Below are 22,918 nucleotides of genomic sequence, written 5' to 3'. Positions count from 1 at the left end.
AATATAACCTGCACAACAATGGAGTTCATAGTGACAGACTTGGTGTCAGTGTCTGTGTAACCTGAATCTATGCGTGTGACCTCACTGTTGGCGGATGTGGGCGGAGTTAGTTTGTGGTTTCAGAAGGACGACTGGCCATGTCTCCGTTTATAAGAGGGACAGGACTCACCTGCTGATGATCATTTCTTCATCGCCAGGCTTCGACACTCGACACACACCATGGCTACCGTTGTTCCTGTGAGTATCTGCATGTGTGTTACTTGGGCTAATTGTGTTATTGAGTGCTGCATCATTCTTGCCAGTTCATTGGGAATACTAGTTTAAGAGAAAAAAAAACCAAATGCATTCTATTACACACCAAATCTCGTGCTGTAATGGTTAGTTTATGTTAAAACAGTGTCAGAAAAGTGGTAATTCAGCTTATTTAGTCAAGCATCACTGACTAAAATGGGGGCTGCCATAATAATAGGAACATACGTCAGCCTCCAAATCAAAAAACACAGTTAAATCAGCATCTCTCAGTTATTTTAAACTAATGCTCAATACCAGAACCTTCATCGAGGAAAGACTTAGTGCAGGATCGTTACATTAGAATAGCTTCACTTGTGTTCCTAATGAAATGGCAACTGAGCCAGTTAAGGCATGTAGTAATTTTATAGCGATGATTAAGGTTGGACTCCCGTCCAGTCCAGTCTCCAGGAGATTAATGGAAGTCAATTTAATATTCCCTGAAGTCGAAGTCACACGACTCTGTGTTTGTGTGCATGTTGCTTGTGTGTGTGTGTGTGCGACAGAGTAAACAAGTGTTGGCGGACAAATGGCACGATCAGGTGTCGGCCCCGTAAATGAATCTGTTCCCTTTGTGAGACCGATCATGTGTGTCTCTGGTTTCTGATGAGGAGGGTGATTATGTCTGAGGCTGGAAGACAGATGCTGATTAAAAGGGTGTGTATGTGTGTGCGTGTGTGTGCAACATGTGAAGTGTGACCAACAGGTGGCCTTATTCCCATCTACTCCAGTATCCATTAAGCTCCATTTGATCAACAGGGTGTTGAGGCCAATGACCGAAAGCTGCAGCTAAATAGTTATTTGCCATAATGTCACAGGGGTGGAATTACTTATTAGGTAACAAAATGTGTTGTGTAAAAATAGATCAGTGTAAGAAGCGTAAATAAGCAGACAGCTAAGTTAATTAGTTTCTTAATTTAGGCGTGCAGCTGCATCATTATGCAATTCCACATATCTAGCTGGACAAGGGGGGGCTCCACAGTTTTAATGGTTTACTCCACATCATTGATGCATTTTGCAGAGTGTTATTAACTTTAAATTTGTTGGAAATCTGAACTTACTATGAAATCCTCCATCCTTGTGATTTTTTGGCACGAAGCAGCACTCTGTGACAAAAAACAAATAAACAAATGAACTTCAAGGCCAAATAATGTGATATTGTTGTTATATATGTATATACACCATCTCATTATTTTGGAAACTAAATAACGCAGTTAAAAAAATAAAACCGTCCACAATGATGATCCAGTTGAATCAACAGCTTTCTGCATAAACTGAGCCTGCAAGACTGTTATTTATTAGAATGAATTTGTTTCCACTAGTGTAGGCTACCTTGACTTGGCAAAGGAGTGTAGACAAATTGGTAAGCTAAATTAGCATGCTAGCTTACAGAGTTTGGATTCCACTGTGGGACGTGTTTCAACCAACACAGTGGAAAAATACTTCGGAAAAATACTCAATCAGAGCTACTGGGAATTTTGGTATCGATCCGATACCAGGTAAAAACAGGGCTAGCATTGCTGATACCGATACTTTGTCGATCAGATATTGATTCTAGCCTTGGCATCGACACTATCGATATTTAGCCTGATACGCCCACACCATTATCTCTTCATCACCCCGACCAAAACGATCTGATTATACAGGCAGATCTTTGCTGGAGCATAACCAGTTCCCAGCAGAGAGACTCCAGACATTTGTGGGTGGGGGGAAGTTGGTGACTGCAAGGCTACGTGTGGAATTTGCGAAACCAGTTTTGTTTGTACAGGTCGCATCTAACAAACTGCTTTCTCACCATTTCCTTGACTCTCAGTTTGCATCCTGCTATGCCAGCTCTCAGCCCCTGCAGCTGTTCGGGAGAGGACCGAGGGGGGCCAACTACCTGTCACTGCTCACATACCGGGGCCCTCGCTGCGCGCCGCGGCCCCGCCTGGCGTGCCACGCTCCCAAGATGACGCTGCGGCAGATCTGTTTCATGCTGAGGCTGATGAAGCAGGTCAGGAACCGAGAGGCTGCCGCAGCTGCTGCTGCCGCCAGGTGAGACGCTCCTCCACTGCACTGCAAACAAGGTAAAACAAGCTCTGGTAGCAGTACTTTGAGCAAAATGCAATGTGAAGAAGCTATGGGGACTTAGTTCTGTTTGGGTTAAACTGTTTGATTGGCAAACGTAATATTAGGTAAAATGTCTGTAAAGGTTCTAAGTCATCCAGGTCATTGTACATCCAAAACAAACAAACAAAAACATGTTGAAATAAAGGCAACTGAACTTGTAGAGTTTCTTGAAGGTGTTTTATCCAAGTAGCTTCTGGCGGGGAGTTGCAGAAACTACTACATTCGGGTTAAAACTGTCCAATGCATTATTGAAAACTGGAAGGATGGTGGGGAGCCATCAACTTCGAGGAATAAATGTGGTTGGCGATCACTTAAACATTTGGTGAAATCAAACAGGAGAACAGCAGTAGACCTCAGGGCTTTGTTTAGTAGTGAAAGCAAGAACATTTCTACATATACATTGTGAGGGGAACTCAAGGGACTGAACAGCTGTGTAGCCTTAAGAAATCCACTAATTAGTGAGGCTAACCAGGAAAAAGGCTTCAATTTGCTAGATAGCAACAAAATTTGACTCTGGAGCGAGGGAAGAAGGTCATGTAGTCTGATGAGTCCAGATTCATCCTGTTTCAGAGTAATGTATCGAGTAATGTAATGAGTAATGAGGTAAAACCTTCCAAATGTCTGTGGAGGGTCTTTGTCATCCACGTCATGGTATATCCTTAAAAACATAACTAGAACAATGGCAGACAGACTTGTTGGACTTCTTGGAGACGTTTCATCCAAGTGCACTGCAAAAAAGGAATTTCAAGAAAGCAAAAAATCCTTGTATCATAGAAACACATCTTATGTTTTGCTTATTTTAAAAACTTTTGTCAAGCAAAACCAATTTTTTCCCAATACAAGATGATTGATTGAATGTAATAAAATATCTCACTTCTTTCTAGTAATGCTGTTGTTGCTGTGTGGCTCTAAATGACTGGTTGGATATTCTTGTGAAACTGATACTTACAAACACCATTCATTCTTCTTCAAGAAACCCAACAAGACCAGGTCCCCTGGTTTTTTATTAATTAAAGTTTATTAATTTTTAATGGTGGGTGTTAATAAGAACTCATTCTGCAGAATGAGTGCGTGTGAAGATGGATGTGTCCGTTGATCAAGTTGATTATTACATTATTGATGCAGGTAGGAGGGATAATAACTAACCTGTACCTGCTGGTCTTGGCTGCCTCAGACTGGACTGTGATCACACCAGTTGTTCTGCCCTCAGAGGCCACAGGAGGCTGCTGTTAATAATTAAAAGCTGCGTTGTCACCGCCAGAACAAACACTCAATCACACTTCTCCCTTTGTTGTCTGGTTTCTTTCTCCGCGCACAGGAAGCAGGGCTCTGCAGCTCCGGCCCCGGCGTCGCCCGGCACCAAGTCGGAGAAGAGGTGCGCCCCGTGCTGTCTAAGGCACAAACGAAATATAAAACGCGTCGGCTGAAGCGACCCTGCAGGATCCATCTCACAAACCGAGGAAGGACTCTCCCAGTGACACGGGAGATCATCATCATTACACATGGAATACAGTCAGATTAATTTGGGGAACTGGCCGTGCGAGGATGTTGGAGGACACTTGACTTCGCGGCCAGTCATGAGAGGACATTTGTTTTGCAGACAAGGACAAAAATAACTTAAACAACAATTTTTACAGACCTTTCCGTGTGTCGATTTTTTATTTATTTTTTTGTGAGTGTGTGTGTGTCATTTTTGCATTTCATTTTATTCTCCAAGTAACATGAGGACTTTCATTGGACTGCCCCATCATTCACCTCTCCTCTGGACTGGAAGTAATCAAAATGATGATTGTTTTCTTATTGGAGACGTGTTCTGATGTTTACCACTCAAAGAAATAAAAAACCACTGAATGAAGAAATAGTGTTTTAGTTAAAGACCAAGTTAAATGCCATTTTATTAGCAGATGTGATCCCTAGTCAGTAAAAATAAAAGTGTTAATTAATAAAGTAATAGCTGAGCCCTCTGTTTCCTGCATGATGCAGCGTTATATTTTTGGATTTATTTCTTAAATGTGCAATAAAGTTTTAAAGAATGTGATAAAACTGTGATTAAATGTTAATTTTTTTATGTGTGTGAATGAAAACTTGAATCCAAAACTCTCTTGGCATTAAGTATCCATGACCTCATTTTTGGATTTTTCTACCTCTTCCTAGAGAAACTGAAACAAATTGGCTCTCAAGGTCTATTTCCACAAATTTTAAAGTACATAGCTTGGAGTCTCGAAGGATAGGAGGAGCTTAAGTAAACCAGTTTAACTAAACAACTCCTCACAATTTTACACACTAATCTTTGGTCTTGCAAAGGCCTCCTTAGATAAAAAAGAAAAAGATAAAACAATAGGAAAGACGAACTTGGCAAAGTTTTAGATGACAGTGACTGGGATAGTGGATTATGTCAAGGAAATGATAGCATGTCCCGTTCCAGACTTAATCACTTTAGGTTGTCAATCTTTTTTTTTTTTTTTTTTTTACCAAATCCAAACCCTCTAAACTATACCTCAGTGTCACAGATAAGTGTAATAGTTACCAGCGAATACAAGATTACTAAACAGCTATTTTTAAACACCTTGTTAAGGCTTTAAAAGTTACACTTCAGAAGGAGAAGTGGCCATTTTTAGATTAATATCAGGTGAGGATCAAAGAATTAAAAGGAAAACAGGGCTCAGTATTGCCTATGCATCCTTCTGATTCTTTATTATAGAATAAAATATTTTACAAGACTCAAAGCACCAAAGACCTCATGTTGTTTTTAAATCTAGAAGAAAGTCTGTTTGGGGCCCTGTGATTAATGACACAGCTAAAATGAAGACACCACTACTTTGCATGCTATTTTATAATTGTCTTAATAATGACGTTAAAAAAGGAAAAGTTGATTCCTGATCAATGGTTTATTCGTTTACTCTTATTTGCATCATTAATTCTATTTGTAGGTATTTATGATATTATTCTTAATTTTATTTTATGCACTACGCTATTACAGCTACCACCACACTTTAGATTCTGCTTACTTTTCACAGCACTACTGCTGCACCAAGTGCTTCCAGATTTGCAGTTATTAATGCATTAACTTCAACAATATCCTAATAATAATTTATATATATTAAAAAAATGCATGAATTTGCAGCTCCACTCCACTTTGTACTGTAGAGCTTTGTGTCTTTCATTGTTTTGCTGTCTGGCTACAACTTGACTCTTTCAATTTCCAATTTCCTCTAACAGCATCAACTTTTCCACATGAGGCAGTCGTTTTCTGCTGAAAAACTGAAAAAAAGAAAATAAATAAAATCCTGGCAAATTTTCAGGTACCTAAAAAGATATATAAAACAAGCCCTGGATGTTTATTGTATTTCACTGCGCAGGTTAAGTACATTTTGTACATTTATAGTGAAACTATTTAAAACAAACAAACAAAAAAACTGTGTGCAGTCTGATGTAACGATATTTTGATATTTTTCAGTCATTCAGAGAAAAATTTTTATCAAAACAGTGTTTGTAGAAATCTACAAGCTAATGACTGGGGAACATATGAACCAAACTAAGGTCAGTCACATGGAAAAGTACTCACTTTAAAAGGGTCACATGGTCTTGTTTGTTTACAGCGCAGGATGATTAATTTGCAGACTGGAAAGTACAGCTCACCTGTAGTCTACATCTGGAAGTGTGGATTACCAGGTGCAGGTGGGATGGGTGGACAGTGGACCCTGCTGAATGTTTCATGACCCAGATGCATGCGTGTTCATACGTACGCGCCGGGGTAAATGGACATGAGTGAGGAGTCGGGTTGTTGTACAGGAAGCTGGAGCTCTGGTTTCTATACAGGGAGGAAGCTGATACGTGAGAAGCTCATACACGAAACGACAACTGATGACGGCGACCTGTGAGGGTGAAGATATGAAGTGTTCCCGAAATCTGCTGACGGCTGACTGGAATTACAGCGGTGCTAACTGCTACACGGCCGGGGCTAGTTTTGAAGCTGGTAATTGATTAATTGAATTGGTGATTAAACACCAACGAGGAAGAATTTTTTACAATACTTACCAATACAAAGCTTAGTTTTTAGGTGATAACACATGTTTATATACGCTGAAATCCAACTCACATCTGGATACGATGCCCATAAAGCCTGTTACTTACGGATTAATTAAGATAGTTAGTTAGTAGGAACTGCAGTAAGTAACGTACTGTTTTCAAAGGTGGATGAGCCCTCTGTGACGTCACCCATATGTTTCCTTAGCTCAGTGTGGTGTCTCCGGTAGAGATGTAACCATATAAAAACGAGCACAATGAACTTGAAGATGCAGTAGCCATAGCATCACTGGGTTTACCTGCTGCAATTCTGTAAATAATGGAAAAGCAAATTTATTATTATTATCTGACAGAGACACACACATTAATGTTACTACTGTAAAAACAAACCACGTTTCAATGTTTCCTTTAGGATTTATTTTTTTTTAACACAGGAGCATTTTCTTCTCAAATTTTACCGGATCTGTGTCTGACTTCCCGTTCAAAACATGTTCAAATATTCACATTCAAAGCGGATCGGAACTACTGCAGCGTCAGAGCGGAAACAGACCAAACATGCATAATTCAGTGGCAGCGTTCGCACACAACACAAACACATGTTGCTCTGCTGCTGTACGTGTCCAGTAAATACTATTTTTACAGGAGTAACGTTAGTAACACTTAGAACTTCAATTTCCTTATTTTGTGCAGTAATCAGACACCGATTTAGTGCCAATAAAAATTTGACATGGTAATACTAATTGTCGGTAATCGTTACATCACTAGTCTCCGTCTGTCACCATCTTGGCAGAATTTGACTCCAACTAACTAATGAAAAAAAAACAAAAAAACAAAGAGGTGGGGCAGCTGCAGTGTTTCCCACTGGATATGAAATGTCCGCACATGAAATAAGATCATTGCTTTTGGCATCAGTCTGTCACTATGGTCATTACTATAATAGACCTGTGCAGTTCATCAGTTCACATACATGAATAGTGAACAAAAGTCTGCTGGCATTCTGTGTACACATGTATGCAAGATTAAGTTAAGCATCATCGAAATCTAAATCTTTATAGAATAAACATCCGACTTTAAATCTAACTTTACTAGCTGGTGCTTATGAAGTTAAGCTAGCTCACAATGCATAGTTTCATAGTGTAAAAGATCAAAAGCACAAACATCAATTTTTACTATGGAATAACACAAACAGCTTCTCATGCTACATGGGTTTTCCATGATTTCAGATTAAATCCAGGACAGAGCAGGAGAGCGACAGATGTGGAGGGTCTAGGGGAGGCGAGGTAGAGGGGATCTGGCTAATTGGCGGAGATGCTTTCTGGAAAAATAGGAAAAACAACGTAAGTATATTGTTTGAAACGTGCAAAAATGTCTCCAATTCATGAAAGAGCTTGGCGAAGTAAATTAGACTCCACCACAGTGTTAACATTATGTGGGAAACCCGGCAGCGAGCAACCTGCAAGGGTAGTGTTTATATATTTATTTAATTGCATTATAAAAGTGGGTTAATCTGCATATACTTCCATGTCTGAGGTATTAATTTGGTATTAATTTCCAACTTAGCTGAAAGTAAGGAGGAATCGGTCACTGCCAAGATGGCGACTGCCAGGGGCGCCACACTGAACCTCAAAACCGCACTTTGCAAATCCTGTGGGTAAAATACAGAGTTATGAAAGATATAACGAGATGAGACTGTCAATAGATTTAAATATTTAGAAGTTAATACGTTAATTAATCACAAATTTGAATCTGTAATGAATATTTTCCATATTTTTAATCACAAACCTCTCAACTGTGAGCTGGAGTCGTCGGTCAAAAGATCTACTTCTTCATCCATTTCTGCTTGCTTTCCTTCTTGGAATTTTCTTTTTTTTTTGGGCAGCCTTGACACTACAGGGCATATTACTACCCTCTGTACGGTAAAATAAAATGATTTGTTACGACTGCACTTCACATTCTGATTGCTTTCCATGACACTATTGAGTACGTCTTGATTTCCCCTTATTAAGGCATTAACAAACCTTATAACTATAATCTATAATCCACTTTACATAGTTGTATTGTTTCTGTTAAAAAGAAAAACTAAAAAAAAACTCCATATTATAGCAGATGTTATCACTAGTCAATTAAAATGAAAGTGTTAATTAATGAAATAATAGCTGATCCCTTTGTTCCCTGCATACAATGTTATATTTTTGGATTTAAACGTGTAACAAAGCTTTAAAGAGTATGATAAAATTGTAATTCATTTTTTTTTTTTTTTTTTTATGTGCATGAATGGAAATCCTACAATACAATACCTAGCAGCAATGAGCAGCTAAAGACATATTTTCCTCAGAAGTTTGTAGAGACCAAGAACACAGCAAAAAGAAAGTGGATATGGTTCATCAGGTTTCCTAAAGCCATCCTCGTTATATAAGCAACACATTATTTTAAGTAGTGATAGTGATTTTTGTCATTTCAGACAGTAGGACACCTGACTGTTGACCTATTAGACAAACTCATCAGCTGATTGGTCTCATCCACTCTCATTACAGAGGCTCAGTGTCTGTTCCGTCATAACACACGGTGCAGTTTTACTTTTCCTTCGTCAGCTCTGCAGCCGTACGCACGAACTTCGGAGCAGTTTTAGTCTCAGGGTTTAGTTTTAGTTTACAGTACATACAGTATGGATACGGGTTTGAGGTTACAGTTAGAGGTGAGTGGAAAGTTTCACAGATTTTGCGTCAGTCTATACATTCAAAAGTTCTACAAAATAATCTCTAGCAAATATATTTCAGTGTTACTTTTAAGGAATAATTTTTGGATTTATTTAAAAATGTACTTAAGTCGATTTAAACACATTGTACAACTCTTGCTTAATACACCACATTTTAATGGTGAGTGATACTCCAGCTGATAATTTATAGGTTCTTTTGATCAATAAAAATATTTAAAATCCTTCTTTTTCTGAGCCAAGAGTATGTGCTATAACTCTGGATTCTATTAGTATAGTCATTTCACACAGTTTCAAACCAAATAGTAGTTACACATACATCTGTAACCAGATTTGCCTTAAATTACAATACATTGATTAAAACTTTTAACTTCGTTTACAAATAAAAAAAAACATACTAATTTTACAAGACGTATACACGTTTACAACACTTTTAGACTTTTACAAGACTCGTTGAATAATTTTACTTAATATGTTTACTTCTCACAAATGTATTAAATTCTTCTTTTTAGGAATAACTTTCTGATTCATTAAAGGATTTTCTAATCTATCTCATATTGTCATATTGTGCACCTTGTCTGATTTATCATATTGAGCGGTGGTTAAACAGGTGAAACCTGTTTTAGCGTAGCCCCTGTGATCTCTGGGGGGCACGGACCCGAGGTTGGGAACCACTGATATAGAGGATACATTTAAACACATTAAACATATTTTGATCCCAATCGACGTTCCCTAGTTGCTGTTTTATCAGAAATATTTGAAATAATTAATCACTAGTCAGCAACGCTTCACTGAGCCACAAATACGCATTGTAACCCCGGGTTCTACGAATATAGTCGTTTTGCACTCTCCTCCCTGTAACTACAACCAGATTTATTTATTTAAAGTACCAGTCAAAAGTTTGGACAAACCTTGTCGTTGAACTCAATGAAAACGTCTGACTGGTAATTTAAATAAATCTTTACACACACATTTTTTTTTATATACAATATACACACACTCTCAACAATCACAGGTAAAAATGGATGCACGGCGCAGACGTTCATCTAAATAAAAATCATTTATTTTCATTAATATTATTATTATTATAATATCATCATCATCATCATTCTATCTAGAGAGAGTCCAACCATGCCACTTTCAGATCTGGAGTAGTGCTAAGACGCCTGTCTTCCTGTCGAGGGCTGGGTAAAATGGGTGAGGGCAAACAGGGGGAGGCAGACAGACGGATGGACCACCAGACCAGGAGGAGAGGGGGGCAGGGGGGGGCAGGGGAGGGAGGGGGGGCTTGTACAGGGTCAGACTCCTGTTCATTCTCCATGCGGATGCAAACAAATAAGAGAGGAGAGGGGTGATATGAAGTAGGGACGGGCAAGGGACTGAATTGTCTTTGCTGACCTACATGAGACTGAGCTGGGGGGGACGTCGGTGGAGGGGGGCAAGGGGGGACAGCAGCTTCAAGCTCATTGGTCAGGCTGCTGGACGGGGGACCAGGACAAGCCAATCACAGACTGATACAAAGGAGGAGGGTGTATGTATAGGTGTGTCTGTGTGTGCGTTAGGTTCATGAAGGTGTGCTCGCTTGTTTGCACTGATTGTGTAGGTGTGTGTGTGTGTGTGTGTGTCCGTATGCACATATCTGTGAGTGTGTAACTGGTCAGAGTTACTTTGATCCATTGTCACTGTACACTTGTCAAAGTTACTGTCACAACCGGGTACAAAGTTGAGGTAACAAACATCCTTCTTTCTTCTATTTCTGCAAAAAGACAGAAAGACAAAAAGAAAATCAATGGAAACGAATTATAACAAAATTATAGCATCTCACATGTCGGATACGCCTCTACTCTCAGGTACAAAACCACCAAAAACACACTTCTATAGCACATTTAAAACAACAACTTACAAAGTTTGTATGTCTGCTTTGTATAAAATTCCCAGAAATTTAATGAAATAAATGAGAAAAGAGTGGTGTAAGGGAATAAAATTCAGTATATATTTTTTTTTAAATAACCACTTGGGACTCCAGCCAAGCCTGACCTATATTTGTAGTATCTGTATCCGTTTTAGGTTTTTATTTCATGTGGATCAATAATTTCAATGTAAACTGAGAAGAAGATATGTTTAATTATGGAAATATTTGGTTTCATAATCTGATGATGAAACGTCCTATTGCAGCCAAAGATGATGACCACATTTTTATTTGTTTTTACGCTGTGGTTTTGATATTTGATCAGCATGGATTAATAATAATTAATTAATGGATTCATAGCATCAAAGTTGTCTGATCCAATTTATCCACCTTAGTTCAGGTTAAGGAGTGTAATCCAAAGGTTACATCTATAACCTCATTTACCTTAACATAAATAAAACTTTACACTAATAATTATTATTTATTTATTTATTTACATTTTCTTCTTTTACATTCTGATTCAGCATCACACGTGTTAATGACCATTTGTACATCATAACATACACCCGGTCATTCGTAGAAATAGTCTCGTACATACGTGTTTAACAGATCTGAGAGCCTCTGGCTGTGAAACCTGCACATACAGAGTTTAAAAATGAAGTGTTACCTGTGTCTCATCGTGCTGTAGTGTTGCCACTGGAAACCATGTTGTTGTCAGAGTTGGACAGAGACTGCTCCTTTACTACAGGATCTGCACGAGGAAAGAGAAAACACGTCAAAGTTTCTGTTTCTGTGCTTAATTTTAAAATTCAGCACTTGCTCATTTAACCTCCTGACACCCTGCTTCCTTGTATGGGGACAGGTTTTAGGTTTGCGGTAGCTTCTTATTCTGCCTTACTCAGACCTGTTGTCCTCATAAGTGGACGTTTTTTTTATCTGCCATCTTGTGGTAGTAAAGGGTCAATACATTAGTTGGTGTAAAAACATGATAGCAGGCATTTCAGCGAAATCTTTATTTTATTTGTAGGGTTGACTTGTCTGGTTGCTTATTAACTTCTGCATTTTGACATGATATGCAAATTTAACAAATTCTATCAGTAGTAAAAAAGCTACAGTGTCACTAATTGGCAAGTACCACTGTGAGGACGGGATTACATGTCTGCTAAACGTCCCATTAGGCTGTGCTTTACAGCTGATCGATGCTCACAGAAGTAGGGGTGCTCCATGGCCTCCGTGGCCGTCAGTCTCTGCTGGTGGTCGTAGCGTAGCAGCTTGTCGAGCAGATCCAGAGCTTCAGGACTCACCAGGTGCTGATTCTCCGTCTGCACAAACTGTTCCCAGCGCTTCCTGCTCTGCCTGCAGGGAAAAAGAGCGACAGGTTAATGTCACTACAACAGTCTCCTCTGTGTAAGAGCTAACAGCAGTTTGTTGTGTGCGAGTCATGATTTCTCTCTCACTGAAAGCACACGAGTTATTTATCAATTTATCTTGTTAGTTATTTAAGAGACAAAGCTCAGACTAGAACTCAAACCCTGAAAATGTCCCTACACAACATAATTTAACCCCGTTTGATAGATTCATACAGTGTACTCATTAAATAACTTTATTAGTTAATTCTCACTTAGATTCATTTATTTAGTTAGTTAACACCTACAAAAACAGAATATTTTAAAAGGCTTTCATTACCAATGATTGTACATCATATGTGTGTTGTTTTTTTCCTCAATCATTGAGTTCCAGAGAGACTTTCACTATTATGTAGTGACAACAACAACTACTTTTGGACACTACATGTATCATCGTTTGACGCTCAGTTAATGACGTCATCGCTGTCGCATCATTACGTGTCAGACAGCCGTGGCTCCTCTGGTTATTGTCCCATTATATATTACACATTACGAAAACATGATTATTTTGTAAACAGATGTGCATGACGGTCATGAATTAAAAAATAAAAAAATATGTTTTAAAAAAGTTTCATATTTTTGCGAGGAAACTTCAAAATGTGCCTCTCGCTGAGTATCCAACGTATAAACTCATAACACACAAAATAGGTCTTTCACCGGCGAGCTATCTACTTTTTGAGCCGTGAAAATGTTTACCGACAGGCTTCTGAACCTTCTTGCGCTTAACTTAAACCGGCTTAATTTAGAATAATGGCAGATGAGACTGCGCCGTGCCGTAATTGCTACACAGGCAAGACGTCGTCAAATTGTAAGTGAGATCAACAAACAATGTTGGGCTATTGCATTTTTATTAACAGACAATTCATCACTTCATTTGTATTCTCTGTGGAAGAAAGTAGACTTAGTGGTCAGAGTACACCTTCTGCCGGGGAAATTTGGGACACGACCGTCTTATTTTTATTTATTTATTTATTTTATATATACACAAGAACCGTTTCTTAAACAGTATATAACTGGACTTATAGAGTTTCTTGGAGATATTGCGCCGCTCATCAAAGCTTGACTTGTTTCGGTAAGAACCAGAAACCGGTACCACTAACGGCCATTAACGGTGCTAGTATCGCAATGCATGATGGGACATCCACCACCCGCTGAGTGACTATCGGATAGTCACCACTTTTTGCAATGCTTTATGGGAAATTTTAAGTCCCCTATGTTGTCCTCAAATATTACTAACAAATTTTACCCTCAAAAAAATGATTTACATGAACTTGTTGACCAGGTTTTTGTGTCAGGCACTTTGTGTATTTGTTGACTACATAAATAACCCTCTTCTACCAGTGAGTTGACCTTCCCTGTACTGTTATTTTTTGAATGATGAACATTGATTGGGGTCAAATTGACCCAAGGATAATAGGAGGGTTATGTGACCACTAAGGTTTCAGACACCGCTACAAAATAGCGTTACCTTTATATGGGGGGGAGAGTTTGGACACGGCCATTGTGTGTTCACACCACCAAAAGAATGAGCTCAGTACCTCCCAGACCATCACCACATGTGGTCTGAGATCGGACCACTCAAATGTGATTGCAGTGCGTCCTGTGTGTGTTCACGCATGTAATTTAAGATGGACACCGGTGATCAGATCACTCAGGATGAATGGGGACTAATTCATGTGAGTATCTGGTCGTTACAGACTCAGTCGTGTTACTTTCAGGTGGAAACAACCCACAGATTTTCCACATGAAAAAAAAACTAAACTCCACCAGTCACTTAGAAACTGAAGAAGCCACTTGGATGAAACCCAACGAGTCTTTATTTTTAGTTATACCATGACCTTGATGACCGAGAACCTATCAGGAATATTTTCGTCCTTTATTCTGATTAGACTGAACTCACTGTCCCAGCAGGTCTTTGAAGCGTGGGTCCAGTTCAATGTGGTATTTCCGCAGGTAGCCGAACAGCTCGTCCGTCCCTAGGACCTTGGCAATTCTTACCAGCTAGAAAAAAGAAAAACAGAGCCATTTAAAAAAAAAAAAGACAAAACTCTCTGGTTTGTGCTGCTACAACAGCGCCCTCTTCCTGTCGCTGCTGTGGAAACTTGAGAGTGAGATAAATATCCAGGATGCACATCCAGGTCGTCTCCATTACATGTTTAGGATGTCGTGTTTAAGTGGGAAACAAGATGCTGCAATGAGCCCAGCTACGCGAGACCATCTGATCGGTTTCTTTAAGTCAATGTGCACATAAACAGGCTCCTCGATGTGTTTGTGTCGCGCGCACCTGGTCGTAGTTGTCCTGCCCGTGGAAGAAGGGCTCTTTCTGAAAGATCATACTGGCCAGCATACAGCCCAGGCTCCACATGTCTAGACTGTAGTCGTACATCTGCAACACAAAATCGTCAAACAGCACTGCAGATGATGAGACACAGGTGACTAAATGATCCACAGCGGAGGAGGGTTAATGAGTTGCCAGGTCTCAGGTGTGTGTTTGTTACCTGGTAGTCCACGAGGAGCTCGGGGCCTTTGAAATATCGTGATGCCACTCTGACGTTATACTCCTGGGACGGATGGTAGAACTCTGCCAAACCCCAGTCTATAAGGCGCAGCTATCAGAACAACAAAAACGTAAATATGTTTTATATATATGTACATTTGGGCATCGACACAAGTTTGTTTTTCTTTATATAAATATATATATAACTGCATTCAATATAGAATCAATATGGGTTAAAGTGCAGACTCTCAGCTATAATGTAATTTGAGGGTATCCACATGTAGCTGCCTCTTTTTCAAAAAAAAAGTAAATGGAAGGTTGCCTCAAAAGCTGCCTCATTAATCCATCATCAGTTAAGCCGGTTAAAGGTCTGGAGGTGTTGCATTTGGAAGCTATGAACATGAACAAGCACTCAACAGAGGTGAAACAGACCATCCTTATCCCCCGGAAATAAAAGTAAAAAAAATAAAGAAATCTGAAGCTTCTGCCTCTGCTCAGAAAACACCCTGCTCAAACAATCCAGGATTTTTACGTAAAAACTCGCCCCTAAATCACAGAGACGTGGATTCGATCTGGGTTAGTATTTTCACATGACCTCTGTTTTACAGGAATTATCACAGGTAATTTGTGGCGTAATTTTTACTTTTTAAATCAGGGACATGGACGATTTGGGATTAAGATCACAGACGACCTGCCTGATTATTACAAATTACAGGAGGTCCCCAGGTAAAACTAGTCCAGTGCGAATAGGGCTAATGGATATTTTAATCTCTCCAGACCTGAGCTTTTGTTTGGTATGCATTTTTAATGACAATAATAATAATGAATTTTAATTATGACGCACTTTTCATCTAAGTATCTCAGAGTGCTACAAGTTAAAAGCAACAAGTTCGAACCACAAAAAGCATAGTATAAGAAAAAATCGCTATCATGCTTTTACACCAACTAGTATCTAGTCTAGAGGTTAAAAGTTTATGAGGATGCAGGGTCTCAGGACATTAAAGCTGAAAGTCTGCACTTCAGTTGCTTCATTTCAAATTCAAATGTCAAATGTGGTGGCATACAGAGCCCAAATCATGAAGATTGTGTCACTGCTGAAATATGTCTGGACCTAACTGTACATTATACATCCACCCTCAGCATCCTGGTCCATACAGGCACCATTCTGCAGAATAAACTGGGTTAACACACATCTGTGTGAGTCTGCTGCCCCCTGCTGGACAACACGTTTCACTAGAATCTGTCCTCTTCTTTTCATTGCTAATTTAGCATGTGTTCAGACTATATAGGGCACCGCCTACCTTTCTCAACTGGTGGTCGATCATCACATTGTGGGGTTTGACGTCACGGTGCATGATTCCCATACTGTGACAGTAGTCCAGAGCCTGGCGCACACACACAAAAGCAACAACATCAGACAATGATTCAGATCAACTCCTGGAAGCTCCCCAAGAACAGAGAGGGAGATTTTTTTTTTGCTCAGTAAAGCTGGGCTCAAACTACAGCGTTCACAGGCCAAAAGAAATACGGTCCATGTGGTGATGTGAGATCTATGGATCTACTCTTAAAGGTATGGACACACAGAACCAGCTAGGAAGAGCTAATAGTGGCAGGGAAGACAGGAAGTGTTATTGACTAAGATGAATTGTAGATAGAAAGTGCTGCTATTAACTGGGAGGCTAAGAGGATGGAAAGAGCTACAAACATGTGTTCAGGTAAACTCACCTTCAGTAGTTCATACATATAGAAACGGATATCGTAGTCTGTCAACTTCTGGTACAACTCCTGCGGGAGGAAAACAAATCTGAACGAGGAGCTGCAGCTCAAACGGATTAAAATACAAACACAGCGAAAGTGGAGAGCATTGATTGAGGAGAGCTGAGAGAGATAATAGTAATGATTGTACCTTGAAGTCTGTGTTATTGATGCATTCAAAGACGAGCGCTGGAGTTCTGGACTGTACGGGCACCACAGACAGAGAGGAAAGTCCAAATCAAGTCAGATTATAATCAAAATAATCAAAGGACCCCCAAAAAGAAAAGAGCAATTATTGATTCAAACGCCGACTTGACAAACCCCATCAACTCTGTGAAACCATTATGCTTGATTGGCGGAATATAACCCAGTCCTGCTCGAAAAACTGTGAATATAATAATGATTTTCTAACCTCCTGCCATTTACAAGAACAAACAAACAGAAAGGACCCTGCAGGGTTCCCACTGCTGCAAAGAAACGAGTCCTGGCTTAGTCAGAGCACTTCCATGGCCTAAAAATACTCTTCCTTCCTGATTCGTTGGCGTACTCCCGCACAGAAAAAGTTGTTAAAAAAGGTTTATTCAGTCGGGTTTTGAATGCACATAACAAAACCACAAATCTGAGACATTTCAGGATGAGATGAGAGTCTGACAGACAGAATAATCAGAAGACGGATTCTTTGTCTCACATGCTAACAGCAGTGTATGTGTCTTTAAAGGCATCATTACACTATTTTAACTCCAGGAGTGATGCAGATGTAAGCCAGATGTTTGGTTAGACACATAAGATTCAAATAAATAAAAGTTGCAGTTCTTCAAGTGTCCACTGGAGGCAGCCTTTAAAACTGAGTTAATCCCATGGACCTCCACGTTAAAAACAGAAATAAACACTTTTCAGCCTTAAATTTATGTCTAATTAAGGTCGTGGTTGTTTTGAGTGACAGGTGGGTGTCCGCACATGTCGCCACCTCTTTGACGGTTTCTGAATTCGCTGGGTGTCGGCCTGGCCAAGATGGCGGCAGCCAGAGACGCTGCACTTAGCTTCAAATCTGCTCTTCAGAAAACCCAAGAGAAACGTCACAAGGTTTGTTCGTTTGTTCTGCTGACAAATTATCATCAAAATTGCTATAATTAAATGTATTAATTAAATTCTATATAAGACGGAATAATAAATAAAGCAGAATTCATTGCATTGATTTTAAATACACCCAGGGCGCCTTTAAAAAACTGAATGAAGTAGATTGAAAAAAAACAAACAAAAAAAATCTGATCGGTGCAAATGGATTATATTAAGGACGCAATTAAAGCACATGCTGAGTAATTAATTATTAAGAACACTGCCATGTTGAGTCCGTCTCTTGGGAAAAAATCAGGGCAACAAATAAATAATTAATAATAAAAAAAAGCTTCTTCTTTGGCTGCTCCACTCGTTAACTCCCAACTAATTTCACACATCCTTAACATTTCTCATGGATTTTCTCAGTTTATGTACACACACACACACACACACACACACACACACACACACACACACACACACACACACACACACACACACACACACACACACACACACACACACACATATATGAAAGCATGCCTACCACTGGGTCTTTGACTGTGTCCACCAGTCGGATGATATTGGTCCCTCCTCGCAGGTTCTCTAGTATCTTGATCTCTCGCTTGATTTTCTTCTTCTTGACCGGCTGATTTAACCAGGACATAAAGACACCAAGACAAACACAGAGAAGCTGTTAAGCGAGTTAGAGTGACGGTGAAAATCACATTGAGGTTTAAAAAAAGAAGAGTTTTCCAATGTCTTCTCACTCTTGATCAGGGTTGGGGGAAATCATAGGACGTCACATTAACTGATGCAGGCAAGACAAGAAGGGGATGGATGCATTGATCCCCCTGCGCAACCCAACACAGATATCGACACTCACGTGCCAAAACATTAGGTACACCGGTAAAAATGTATCCCATTACAATGGCCCTGCACCAAATATTCGTTTCACGTCTGTTCTGATCTTCGGTTTATGTTGAGACAGCGTTTCAGAAACGTGGTAATTCCACTATATGACATTTGTGACTATTATTTTGCCAAGCCCACTGACTAACATAGGGACGTCAAATTATTAGGAACACGTGTCGGTACAAACCACAGCCTCCACAAAGTAAACACAGATGAATCAACTAATACTCAACACTAGAACCTTCGTGAAGATAAGATTTAATGCAGGACTGCTATATTAGAATACACTAATGAGTGCATAGCTGCTTCATCTCAGTCTGTGTGTGTATTTGGTCCTGGAATAAACCTTTTTTCAATGTTTGTTGATCTTATGAAAATTTAATCTAGACTATAGATCCAAAACTGTAACTCATTTATTATAAGTTTATGTTGAAATGGAGTCAGAAATGGTGGTGATAATTCTGGAGGATGGTGGTGCCACCAACTAAAAGGGGGTTGCCAAAATATTAGGAACATGCGTCAGTACAACACAATATAATTCAACAGTACTGCGAACCACAAAAGTAAAAACACAGCTGAATCAACATTTCTGTTATTTCAAACTAATGATTTAGACCAGAACTTAATGCCAGTCTTGTTATATTAGAATACACTCACTAATGTACCTAATAAACAGGCCAGTCAGTGCACATGATTATGATGATGATAATGTGGGCAAGATTTCCGTATTCGGTTCAATTGTCATTTATGTTTATCTTATTTAATCTGTTTAATTATCTGGCAATAACTAAATAAGTCCCCTCTGGCCCCCCTCTCCTCCCCGTTCACGTCGCAGCACATCAGCATCACATCCTCGTCCCGCTGGGAACAACGTTTTTAATCTTCCACCGGAATTTCCAAACGCAGCGGGGAGTTTGTTCGTTGGCTTCAGATCAGCAATTGACAGACTGACCCAGATCTGCAGCGATTGGTCGATCGACGGGTAATTACACTTCTTTGATTTTTTTCTTTTTTTAACCATTTCGATAATTGATTGATGCTTTGGGTCATTTTTATCAGAAGAAATGTCAATGTTGGACAGCTATTTAGTAGAAAAAGAGGCATTTAGCTTTTATTATAATGGTGGATATTTTAACAATTACTATTTCAATTAAGAAACATCAGCTGTAGCTCTGCATTGAGTTGCCTTGTATAAAAAAAAGTGTCAATATTTGTGTATTTTATTTTATGGAATTGGTACAAAACTAAATTATTCAATCAATCGTTTAATTTGTGATTTTTATTTATTTATTATAATATTTTTCACATGCCTATGAATGAGCTCTTTAAATGCACTTTAGCATTTTGATTTCTAATCATTTTAAAGAACTTCTGCACTTTTATTTTATGTCCTACCTACTTTAGTCTAGCTTACCGATTATAACCTTTGTTTTCTTTAATGTTTGTTGCTTTTAATTTTGTTTCTTCACCTTTTTAAGGTGAAGCACAGTGATTTGCCCTGTGCATGAAATGTAATATATAAGAAAAGTTGCCTGAAGAAATACTTTTAATATGTCAGAATAAAGTTAATGTTAGTTTTCTTCCATCCAACTAATTGTTTAATCCCCAAATCCTCTTGCACATCAGTCATTTTGAGGAACAAATGTGCTGCAACAAACCCTGTGAATTTTAGGAATTTGTATTTTTCAGAACAATATATTTGTATTATTGATTGTTTTTGCTCTCCAGACAAACCTCCTGTTTTAAATCTCCTCTTAAAACGTTCATCCTGAGCTTTTTTGTTGTTGCTTGTTTTCCAGTAACTCTTTACTCTTGCTCTTTACTGGAGAATTTAGACCTCGGAAATGTTTCACATCTACAAATACTTCAAAAATATCCTCAGCTAATAATTTAAAACAGTTTCAGCTGCACTTTGATGCAAAATCTTTTAACTGGGGCTGTCTAACATCGAGCTAACGTACACACATGCAGTCTTCAGAGAATTAAAACTCACTAAATCCAAGTTTTATGATTTATGTTCATTTTTTTGTCGAAAAAGTGTTTGTAAGTTGTCGACTCAACTGTGTGATCATTTTGGAGGATGTGGTCTAAAGTCTAAACTGGAATGAATTAAAAGTCCTTCTACTATTTAGTCTAGCACGCTCACTAAAATGGGGGTTGCCAAAATAATAGGAACACGTGCTGGTACAAACCACAGCCTCCAAAATGAAAACACAGTTGAGTCAACAGCTCTCTCGGTTATTTTAAACAAACCCTTTCACTCGCGTTCAGATATTGCTGGATATTATTACTAACACATATACACTCACTTGCCAAAACATTAGGTACACTTCATTACTGCTCTGATGTTCAGTTGATGTCACAACAGACTGAGAAAGGTGGTGATTCAATGATAATTCTGGAGCCACTGAACACGAGGGGGTTGCCAAAATAATAGGAACAGGTGTCGGTGCAAGACAATACAGTTCAACGACACCACAACAAGCCACATTTGTCATTTCAAACAAACGGTGAACACCAGGACCTTCACAAATATGAGATTTGGACCCAGATGAACTGGGGAGTGAGCGTATATGCGACCAGCCGCTCACCTTCAGGATCTTGACCACCACCTTCTCGTTGTTGGTGATGTTGATGGCCTCGAACACTTCGCTGTACTTCCCTCTGCCCAGTTTACGGACCAGCTGGTAGTCCTCCTGGTTGCTATAGGGACAGACAAGAAGAAGAAGAAAAAAAAAAATGGAGTGGAAAAATATTTGTAGCATGCAATTAATTCTGTGTTCGTTGCTAGGCGTTCTTGTCACCGGGATGAAGGGACGGAGAGGATGTTACTGGAGCAAGGAGCAAGGAGCAGGAGCATCAGCATCAGCCAGGGTGAATGTGGGGACATGGATGGAGGTGGAGGGAAAGTGTGAGACAGACTGAACCACCATTGTGTCATCTCACAGCTCCATGTGTAATAATAGACACCCATCTGCCACACTTTCCCCCCTCCTCCTCCTCCTTCTCCTTCCTCCTTCTTCTCTCTGACTCCTGCTCAGACACATCCTCATGCAATGCAATCAAATCAAATCAAAAGCTGCAGCAAAAACAGAAATGTCCTCACTTCCAGTTGGGTACGTGGGCCTCGTAGTCCCAGTACTCCCGGGTCTTCAGGGTGTTCACGTCTGCGTACACACGGGACTTGCTACCGGCCACCGGACCCGGCATGGCGAGACCCGGGGACGCTTCTTAGGGGAGAGGGGGGGAGGCTGCTGGATGATGGTGGTGGTGATGATTATGATGATGGTGGTGGTGGTTTGGATGACGGTACCAGCTGGAGAGGATGGATGTGTGGGTGTGAAGTGGAGCTAAAGCCAGCTAGCTATGTTGCAGAGGAACCGGGATGAGGGCCGGTGGGCTCGGTGCAGTCAGTGCCCGCCGAGCAGCGTTCCTCGGTGGGACTGTAAGAGGCGGAGGAGTCGGGGTCGCTGGTGCTCCGAGGGGTCCCGATTAGAGCAGCTGAGATGTAGCGCACGGGGACGGGGAGGCATCGGGGCGTGTGCTGAGGTAGAAAAAGAAACGGAACCCCCTCCCCTGCCTCAAAAGGGCCACGGAGAGGCTGGAATAAGCGGGGTTGTTGGTTTTTTAAAAAACTCCTGGGGGTGGGTGGGGGGTGATCCTCTCTGTGCGTGTGTGTGTGTGTGTGTGTGTGCGGGCCCCAAATTCCGAGAGAAGAACCGGGCTGCGCTAGATGATGGACGGCCGGGGAGGGGGCATGCCCTCGGTGGTCTCCGGGGTTAGCTATCGAGAGAGGGATGGAGATGGAGAGAGGGGGGGAGGTGGAGTGGCAAGAGAGGAGATCGATGTTGTCGGCTAGTGTTAGCCCAGCGATGCTACTTCAGCGCGGAGATGTCGCACCGACCACCGGAGCGCACCCACCGACCACCGGCGGAGTCCGCGTCATGTGCGTCCCTGCCGTGCGGGGGAAGCGGCGCCTCCGGGGTGGGGGTGGGGGGTGGTGGTGGTGGTGGTGGTGGTGTGGGCCCGGTGCCAGGCGGAGACGGAGGGGCGCTGGATTCAGGAGGGGAGGTGCGGGGGTTGGTGGTGGTTCTTCTGCAGCCACGGACCTCCCCGGTCGAGAGCGCAGGGGAAGGGGACGCGGATTGCGATTGAAGAGGAGCGAGAGATCCGCCCGGATGTGGAAGCAGCAGCTGGCTGCCGAGGTGAGGATGAGGAGCGCGACCCTCGAGTGGGTAGAT

The 22,918-nt window shown here is 40.5% G+C and overlaps 1 protein-coding gene across 1 annotated transcript; it reads right to left on the bottom strand.

Annotated features, from left to right (window-relative positions):
- Window positions 1-10,180: 10,180 nt before the first annotated feature.
- csnk2a2b (casein kinase 2, alpha prime polypeptide b) lies at window positions 10,181-22,824 on the bottom strand. The gene is made up of 12 exons (XM_047597545.1): window positions 21,784-22,824; window positions 21,269-21,380; window positions 18,310-18,411; window positions 16,858-16,908; window positions 16,677-16,736; window positions 16,253-16,336; window positions 14,953-15,063; window positions 14,739-14,840; window positions 14,355-14,455; window positions 12,256-12,404; window positions 11,716-11,799; window positions 10,181-10,895 (listed from the first exon to the last, which is right to left on the bottom strand). Exons 1-11 carry the CDS (start codon window positions 21,885-21,887, stop codon window positions 11,723-11,725), a joined length of 1,053 nt encoding a protein of 350 aa, XP_047453501.1. The 5' UTR covers window positions 21,888-22,824; the 3' UTR covers window positions 10,181-10,895; window positions 11,716-11,722.
- Between the last annotated feature and the right edge of the window lie 94 nt (window positions 22,825-22,918).

The sequence above is a fragment of the Mugil cephalus genome, chromosome 10, assembly GCF_022458985.1.
Source record: "Mugil cephalus isolate CIBA_MC_2020 chromosome 10, CIBA_Mcephalus_1.1, whole genome shotgun sequence".
NCBI classification, from domain to species: domain Eukaryota; kingdom Metazoa; phylum Chordata; class Actinopteri; order Mugiliformes; family Mugilidae; genus Mugil; species Mugil cephalus.
Note: the sequence above shows the minus strand (reverse complement) of the source record. Positions and strands in the feature narration are given on the sequence as shown.

Excerpts from the sequence above, each read along its gene's own strand:
- csnk2a2b (XM_047597545.1), bottom strand. The coding sequence starts at position 21,887 with ATGCCGGGTCCGGTGGCCGGTAGCAAGTCCCGTGTGTACGCAGACGTG. Across the intron at positions 15,064-16,252 it reads TCGACCACCAGTTGAGAAAG|CTGCGCCTTATAGACTGGGG; the intron begins GTAGGCGGTGCC and ends TTGTTCTGATAG. Across the intron at positions 14,841-14,952 it reads AGCTCCTCGTGGACTACCAG|ATGTACGACTACAGTCTAGA; the intron begins GTAACAAACACA and ends TTTGTGTTGCAG.